The sequence below is a fragment of the Pocillopora verrucosa genome, chromosome 8 (assembly GCF_036669915.1).
Source record: "Pocillopora verrucosa isolate sample1 chromosome 8, ASM3666991v2, whole genome shotgun sequence".
Lineage (NCBI taxonomy): Eukaryota > Metazoa > Cnidaria > Anthozoa > Scleractinia > Pocilloporidae > Pocillopora > Pocillopora verrucosa.
In genome coordinates, this window is record NC_089319.1 from 1,172,082 (window position 1) to 1,181,459 (window position 9,378).

At 38.0% G+C, this 9,378-nt stretch overlaps 1 protein-coding gene across 1 annotated transcript in view; it reads left to right on the plus strand.

Moving 5' to 3' along the window:
- LOC131787943 (ALK tyrosine kinase receptor-like) overlaps nt 1-4,029 on the plus strand; it is an 11,337-nt gene extending 7,308 nt beyond the window's left edge. Inside the window, exons 2-6 of the mRNA XM_066170770.1 lie at nt 1-81; nt 449-569; nt 1,990-2,508; nt 2,683-2,877; nt 3,941-4,029. The exon at nt 1-81 is cut by the window's left edge and continues 175 nt beyond it. Of these exons, the coding sequence (XP_066026867.1) occupies nt 1-81; nt 449-569; nt 1,990-2,508; nt 2,683-2,877; nt 3,941-4,029 (1,005 nt within the window). The remainder of the gene's footprint in view (nt 82-448; nt 570-1,989; nt 2,509-2,682; nt 2,878-3,940) is intronic.
- Nucleotides 4,030-9,378: the final 5,349 nt, after the last annotated feature.

Genomic DNA, 9,378 nt, shown 5'->3' on the forward strand with positions numbered 1-9,378 from the left:
GAGTGTGATCTGAATAACGCGACTATTGAACATGATGGAGACCTGGTGAAAAACGAAAGTTACATTTACCGCGGAGCAGAGGTGAGGATACTCTTTGTACGGGAAAGCTCTGATACGAAATCAAGGGATATCCCGGCCTCTCCTACTAATTTAAATAACCCTCTTGCAACGGGAATAACTATAACGCGAACATCCACGTATATCACCAACAACCTTGCGTGAAAAGAGTGCAACAAAAGCACTCGCGAACAACAAATTAAGAGTACACTCGAGGACCACGAAGGTGGACAGGTGGAATCAAGAAACCTCCAATACCTAGCCCAAAAATTGGAACTGCATGCGTGAGACATACGCACACCATTGCAAGTGCGGACGTTCAACACACGGGAAGGACTTTTTAGCCTGCCAAAATATCATTTTAAGTTTCTCTATTTCTTTCCTTCCTAAGAATGCTTGTAAGAAAAATCCTTGCAAGAATAACGCAACATGCCAAGCTGGGTTTACAGACAGAGACTATCAGTGTTTGTGTGTTGATGGATCTGGATTTAAAGGCCATGATTGTGATGAGGGTAAGGAATCGTATATTTTCATCAGTAGAGCTAATCACATGACTTCGAGTGCAATTTGGGATAAATCAGCCCGAAAAAATTTTTCGAAGGTTAACCAAATTGAAGAGCCCGTACGCTCGTATTCTTTCGTGTCTTTCGCACGAACTGTTGCGCTGGTTTAACTCCTCGATGTTAGTCATGGGCGATCGCTGTAAACTTTCATAGTCGTTTTTGGAAGCCAGAGTTTTAACCAGTTGTTTGTTGGATGTTTTTATTTCAGCATTCTCATTAAAACTCTGAATTAAAACTTTGTTGCTTTTTACTTACCTGTCAGCCATTTTACTTCGTTGTGCTTACGCGACTTACCTGTCAATCAGTTTGATTTTAACTTTCTGCACTGTTTGGGATAAATTGACGTGCTCTCGGCCAATGCGCATGCTGAAATTCTTGCATGTGTTTTATTAAAGAAACATGATGTACTGATAAGTAACAAGTTTCGCACGCTCCTCCCCTAAACTTTATTTCTTTTAAGTGATTGGGCAGACTTATTTGAAAGGGATAAGCACCATACAATCGCTAGCATTTCAATAGTATGAAAGTCTCAGAACATCACAGCAGATAGCCTTGGCTTTGAAGTTGCGAGAAGAATGATCTAGGATAGCACAAGTTATTCAAAATACTAAAGACGATTTATATGAATAATTGTGTTGCTGCTCATGGTTCATTTCAGAAACTGGTTCATGGTTTTTTTTTTTTTGCATTGCTTTTACTCCATTAAGTCTCAATTTTTTCAATCGCGTCGCAAGTTTGAAACAGAAAAACAACGGTTTCCGGTTAACGACTTCAATCGACTTCGAGGGACGCCCTTTCGTTTCTTGTTTTGCATTCAGGATTATTTAAAAGCCTGGCTTGCCTTATTTGCTACCTTCTCTTTAGAATGCTCTATCTTAGGTATGCCGCTGAGGTTTTCTCAAATTGCTTTTCGTCCAATAGTCACACTGTATCAATTTTCACTCGGTCAACATTACCGCTACGGTTCTTCACTTCTCTCAACCTCTCAACACCTTACAAAGCGCCCGGTGGCCTGGAATTGTGCTTTGCGTTTGGTGCATTTCCACCTCTGACTCTGACATTTTGAATTTCAGCTGGTCGTAAGTGACTGAGTCAATAACGTAACCTGAAGGGAATGGAAACCTTGGTATTCTTGCGGTCACAGGAGACGTTTGAGCCGTACTTTAACTTTTCTATCTTCTAATGAAACCAGCTTTTGGTAGCATATTCGGACACTTTGGTCCAAATAGTTTCTTAGAGAATGGCTGTGTACTAGCGTTCTTTCTAACCGCGGCCCTGAGTAAAAGCAGTATTGGCAAAGCCAAAAGTAATTATAACAATTTTTTACTGGTATCATAACTTTTATTTTTACTTAATGTGTTTTACGAAGGCTTTACAGCTGTTTTTACAAACCTTGGTAAGAGTGGAACAAAGGGTCCAGACTCAGTTGGCAGTCACTACACAGGTCAGGATCATGACGGACAAGTTACAGTGTCCAACGGTACTCAACTGTGGACTGTGCCATACACTGGTGAATACAGAATAGAAACAATAGGAGCCTCAGGGGGGTACAGTGAGGGCAATGTTATCAACGGAGGGAGAGCGGCGAGGATGATTGGAAACTTTATGTTGACCAAAGATGAGATCATTCATATACTTGTTGGTCAAAGAGGGGAAAGGCATAATAAAAATTCTACCAAAGAAACTGCTTCAGGCGGAGGAGGTACATTTGTAGTAAGAGACAACAAACCTTTAATCATAGCCGGAGGTGGAGGAGGAATTGCAAAAATGACAGAACAACATTCGGGATGTGATGCGTCCATAAACACATCAGGGAATGCAGGGTACAACTCCCTATTCCTGTCAGGAGGAATGAACGGAGATGGAGGACAAACTGATACTGATAAAGGTGAAGAATTTCCTTTTTTATAAATACTGAATTTTTTTTTGCATTATATTGCCACCCATCAGCATTTCGAACAAAGAGGTGCTACTGGTCGCTTAAATTTGGATTTTTTTCAGAATCACTTAAAGCCATGATCTTTTCAGTAGCTAATATCAACTGTAAATCTCTTGATTGTAGGTGGTGGTGGTGGCGGCGGCTTTTACAGTAATGGAGAAGATTCAGGGGGTTCTGGTGGAGGGGGAAAGGGAGGTAAAGGATTTCTAGCCGGGGGAGAGGGGGGAAGACATTTGGGTGGGTTCGGAGGTGGGGGTGGTTATCTTGCAGCTAAAGAGTTACCTGAGGGAGGTGGAGGGTACTCTGGGGGAAGTGGAGGTGCGAATAAAAATATTTCTTGTGGGGGAGGGGGAGGTTCTTTCAACAACGGAACAAATCAGCAAAATGAATGTTGTTATAATACTGCTGGACATGGTAAAGTGATCATTACATTTCTTCATTGAAATGCATGGCAGCACTTTTCTTAGCTTGTAGTGGTAATTCTGTTTTGAAGCGCTAATTGATATTTGTTTTGAAACTCAATTACTCTTAATTTTTTTGGGTCATTATTTAGATTTTGTTATTAAGCCGTGTTCATTGATGGAGCTCAATCTGATTTCTGTAATATAACATGTGGTATTCCACAGGGGTCTATTTTAGGCCCTCTCCTATTCACTGTTTATATTAATGATCTCCCTTCATGTGATTTGTTTTCAAAACCCAGATTGTATGCAGATGATACTACCCTCACCACATCTGCAGAAGACCCAGGGGTCCTTGAATATAAAATGAATAATAATATTAATTTAATCCAGTCATGGCTGTCAGCAAACAAATTAACTTTAAATGTGAAGAAGACTAAATACATGCTTATAGGGAGCCAATTTAAGTTATCCCAAATAAATAGTGACTTCACAGTCAAAGTCAATACCACTCCCTTAGAAAGAGTAATTGAACATAAAACCCTTGGAGTTCAAATCGATGAATCTTTAAGCTGGCGCCCACACATTCATACCATTTCAAAGAAAATATCCGCTGGTATTGCTATCTTGAGGCGTGTAAGTAATTTTATACCACTTGATACTAGAGTGAATATGTATAATGCACTGGTGATACCATATTTTAATTACTGTAATAAGGGACTAGCAGACAATCTTCAAAAGCTGCAGAATAGGGCTGCTAGAATTCTCACCTTTTCTAACTATGACGTTCGCTCAAGTGTTTTGTTGGATGAGCTTGGCTTGGAAAGGCTAGAATATATAAGACTTAAACAGTTGGCTGTGACAATGTATAAAATACATAATAATCTTTCCCCATCGTATCTGAGGCGGATCTTTACCAACACCTCAAATGTACACTCACACAATCTTAGAAATTCTGAGCTAAATTATTATGTCCCCAGACCCAGAACTGAGTCTGCGAAAGGGAGCCTACACTACAGAGGATCTGTTCTGTGGAATAGGATTCCTTCTGAGATTAAAAACTGCCTAGTTTGAATGTTTTTAAAACTTAGTTTCATGGGAAAGATTTCTCTGATACACCATTGTAACTCTTATTATTCATGATATGAGTTTTTGTATTTTTAACATTATAGTAAATAGTTCCTTGTTACTCATGATATAAGTTTTCGTTTCTGTTTTTGTATGTTTAATATTATAGTCAGCAGTTCTTAAAGTATTTTAGTATAATTTAAACACGATTCCTAGGAAGACCATGTAAAATGATATGATTTCGTGTATAAATAAAGATTGATGATGATGATGATGTTACTGTAAACAAACAGCACAACTTGTGGTTCTAGAGGCGTTTATATTTGAGGTTAGAATTAAAATTTACAGACAAAATTTGCTAGAATGCGTGAGCTTATGAATTTTTACTGACCTTACCTTCTTCCCCGGGGGGGGGGGGGGGGGAAGGGGAGGCCGACCTGGCTTCTTTAATTTTTTTTGCCCGTTGGCCTTCGATATTTTGCTGCGCATGACACTAACTATAGATGATGGCGCATTCAAGTTAACGCAAAACCTTATTTACTTGTTATATTTTTGTTTTTCTGCTAACATCTGGAATATCTTTTCAGGAGGCTCTCGTGCTCTTTCACTAAAAGTGGAGTAAAGCGCTGTAATTTTCACCTAGTTCGAAAGAACGTTTCTGCTTAATAACAGTTAGAAATAGATTGAGAACAATCTTGCTGGTGGATTGACTAAAAGCTCCCAAGAATTGTTTCTATGAGTTACAGAAAAGAGCAATCACTTTCCCTATATTGTCGGTCTATAGTGTCGACTTAGTAAATTCTGGTGAAACTCAATAAATTGATATCTGGCTTTAAGTATTTTCTTGATGTTTGTTAGTTAAACCTAAATTATAAAGTCACATCAACTGAGAGCAAGGTAAATTTGTGAAAAATATTCACGTATCTTACAAGAAAATTCGTGGATCCCCCAACTTTACCTATTCGATTGCTTTTCAATTTAACTTCAATCCGCAAGGAAACTCAAGGCGCTTCTGGTTCTCCAAAAACATTGGCGGTACTTGGACGCTCAATGTCTTACTTACAAGTAAATCCAGCCTCAATTAGACTCAAAACTTCAAAATGAAGGCAGAAGAAGCCGTTCAGCGCGCGTCATGGAATAGAGCGTAATTTTTTTATCTTATATAGAGCGATTGAGTGTAATCAGGGTGTGTAAGCTTTGTGATCCAGTTAGGTGTTAAGTGTAGAGGGACGGAATAGAAACAGAGCCAGCTTTATGATCATGTGTGAGGTGACTGAGTGGAAACATTAAAATTTGTATCATTAAATTGAAATTAAAATCTTTAAATTGAAACAAATTAAAATTTGAATCGTTTAAGATAAAAATTAATTTTATATCCTTAACTCAGTGCTATATCACTCGCACCCACGTTACCGATAATCAGCAATGTTCGCGCTAGTTCAGCTCATCCAGAAGACAAATACATTATTTTTAGCTATAATTTTTGCTAAGTCGGTGCCTCATGAACTACTGACATAACAAGAAGTCGTTTGATGTTCAGGCATGTAACCTCTTATTTGCTTGCACAACTTGAGTACAGCCGAAACGAGTCAGTTGTTATGGAGAAAATTTCCAGCAGAAGGGAAGGGATAAGTGTTTCGCAAGTAAATATTTACATTTGCATCGAAAAGTCTGAAAGAAGATGTGAAGTAAAGCCTAGACGTGGCTTTTCATCCAACAAAATTGATATCCAGTTTCTTTTCGGAGAGTTTAAATTTGTTTGACAGGTTCTTTAGTCTGTTCATACCAAGTGTTAGCTTGTGAATCACCTTCCACCCTCTCTCCCCCCCCCTCCCTTCACTCTAGTTATTCAAATTATAGGCCATTGACATTGATCTTGAGTTTCACCAACCAATTAGTTCCCAGGGAAACTAATTCAGTTGTGACGACCACTGAGAACCTCATAATCAGACATAGGAGGTCACGTATTTTAACAAATATTAAACTGCAGCTGTCTCGTTTCGCCCAATGTTTCTCTTGAGGAGGAAAAACTTGCTGTAGCTGTTCGCTGCAATTATAACGGGCGTTCTTTCTGAGGACATGCTGTCTGTATTCTACTGTTTTGTTCTCACCATTTTGGCTTCCCTAATAACAGAAGGACAAGGTAAGATTTTCCTACACCCAATTTTTTCCTATACCCAATTCACACCAATGCTTAAAGGCTGTTTAGTTAAACATGGTTAAAAATTGTATTCTTAGCATCTGCTTAAACCGATGTTTTTAACTTCAAATTTAGCAGAATGAAAACAAAAATTAGTGATTATTTGAAACCTATGGGAAATTCTGTTATTCAATGTTTTAATTCAACTTAGTGGATGTTGTGAATGGGGTATTATTTGTCGTCTAAGAACTATTTCAAAGTTTTCTTAATCATCATATAACTTTTTTTCATCTTTATCTACATAACTAAGCCTTGAAATATTCACATAAGCATTTTTTTATTAGTACTAAAAACAATAATTATTTTATTCATCTACATACCTGAAGTGGCATAAGACAACCGAATATTTCAAAGAAAGTTTTCATTTTATTTTGCAAAATATTTTGAAAAAGCAAAGTAGACCCAATGATAACTTGTGTGTAATCCCCCCCCCCCCCGAAATAGCTGCAAAACTACCTCTAATGTAACAATAATTCCGTTTAAACTATCAGTAATTATCACAGATTTTTACAAAAATATCGCGGTTTTACACGTTTATGAAAACGGTCGTCGGACAAGGAGAGCGTATATATATTTATAAGAACAGCCTTATTTTATTACATTCATACGAACATGCATAAAGCCAGAATAGAAAAACACATTAAGGACATCTTCCCCTATTAATAAAAAATTGAAGGCTATTAATACACATTACCGTACTTATTCGGTTATAAGGCGCACTCGGCTATAAGACGCACCCCCAATTCGGCAACTTCATTATTGCATGTTTTCAAACTGAAAATATCGCTAAAATACTTGGTTATAAGGCGCACCGTTGTTTGGGGAGTAAAGATCAGTCAAGTTTATTGTAAATTCTTTCATAAACTTACAAAAAAGCGAAAAAGTCGCGTATTGATTATAGTTTACTGTTAATTAACAAAAGCAGAATTGTCGCACACGCGACCACGCGCACAAACAAAAGCCTTGATTAAACTAGACCCTGTGAGCAGGGTAACTGGGATACCTGGATGGTATTGGATCCGTGGAATCAAGTGTTGTGATACTACGCGTGTCGGACTAGTATACTGAAATAGTGAGCTCAAGTCTGGCCAAGGGCATACACCTGTCTCAAAACATAGGCATGCTATGCATGCAAGAGTTATTTTTTCTAGGGTGGGTGGATTACTTGAAACATTGTAAGTGGTCTACATTCTTACAAAAGGAAAGAAGATTATTAACGCGGGAAAGAATGAAAATGTCGAATTACCTCACACACAGGTATTTTGTGGTAGATTATGTGTGTTGTGCGAATAAATGTAACCAAAAATAAACTGTATTTGTGCCACGGATACCTGTTAGTACAAAATGTAGACAGCAGACTGCAGACCGGATACAAAATATAGACTGCAGAGTGGGTAAAAAATGCAGACTGAGAATCTGAAGAGTTTTTACGTCTGGTATATAATAACATGTCATCTTACAGCTTACCGAGCGTCACGCAATCGCTTTTCCGCGATCAGCCTTCACGATTATTTGCACTATTGTGGAAAATTCCTGGCCCATTTCTTGATGAAAATCGATCGTAATATAATTTCAAGCCTTCAACATAGTCTTCTCACTTTGCGCGCGAGTTGGTTGGTGTGATGTCTGTACAGATTTTACCATTGTAATAAAAGTAGATGACGTGAATAATAGTGATGGTAAAGCAAGCTTAAAACGGCAACAATCGCCAGAAACTACAACGGATACACAGGATATGAGTAAGTTTTATTGTTTTTCGAGAAAAATCTTCATATTTCGAAATATTTATCGTTGTAAATCGACCATATTTCGTTCCCTATACTATTCCTTATAACGTGTTAAAATTTTCAACGGTTCCTAGAATAACTTACTCTGAGTCACACAACGCGTGACGCGTTCGTGAATTAATGATTGGCTCTTTCTCGAAAACGTGACCTTGGGTCGCCTGTGACAAGACAATTGCGTAAACAATACTTGACATAATAACATTATACACAAAAAACACGGGATTTTGGATCATGTATTTATTAAAAAAGAATATCCATACAACTACAATGAAAACAAACATAAGATTCACCTTTCTGATCGTGAAATTAATACCATTCGCACTGTTATCGTAGCTACGTTCCTTGGCATCAAGTGAATCCAACATGGTGTCTTTCTTCACTAGCAGTTTGCATCCATTTGAATTTTGTTCTTCAGTCTCACGGTAGTAGTGTTGTTCAATAGATTGCATAGAGTATATGCAGTTTGGTTTCAGATTTCAGATTTTGCTTTTTACAACGAGTTTACGTTTTCAACTAAGACATTGGCATACTTGGCATACAAGACATACAAGGCATTCAATGCTTTCATGGCTTTCAAGCGTTCGCGATTCTGTCCGATCCAAAATTACCGCTCGATAACATCTTTTTGTGTGGATTGGCCGCGAACAATACGACTTGCGTATGCGTCTATAAGTATTTTGAGCGTTTGCCCCATAATGCTCCAGATGATCGTAATCAGATTACGTTGAAATACAAAACGACTGACAAAATAGTTTTATGGGCAAAAATCTCGTGTTCGTCATGTGACCCGGCCCTGTCCGTGCATGACAACGTCAATCATCATCAAGATAGCACGCGTGATCAGCATGTGAACACCTCATTGGATCACAGTTAGTTGTCATGGTGTTGAGGGCCCAATGACCTCTGGGTACTATTGCGCAATTTTTCCATTTTGTGGCGGAGGAAAAAAACAAGCACGTATCATATCTATGCAAATTTGACTTCGCTCGTCTTTTCAGAACCACCATATATATAAAAGTCAATGACCAACACTGTTTATCCTTTTATTTGCTTGAAATCGTACCAGTAACTGTGATAAAAAAAAATTGTTTCGGGAAAATATTCGCCTATAAGACGCACCCAAACTTTGCCGGTAATTTTTAATAGAAATTAGGAATTTCTTGAAAAAAACGGTGCGCCATATAACTGAATAACTACGGTATGTATAATCGCCAACCAGCAACATCCTAGGGGAATGTATTCAGTCGTGACAACCACTGACAACCTCATAAATAAACAAAGAAGGTGGCCCATTTCAACGTACATTAAACTTCAGCTGTCTCAAATTGGTTTATCTTCCTTTTAAGTTGAAAACATTCACAAA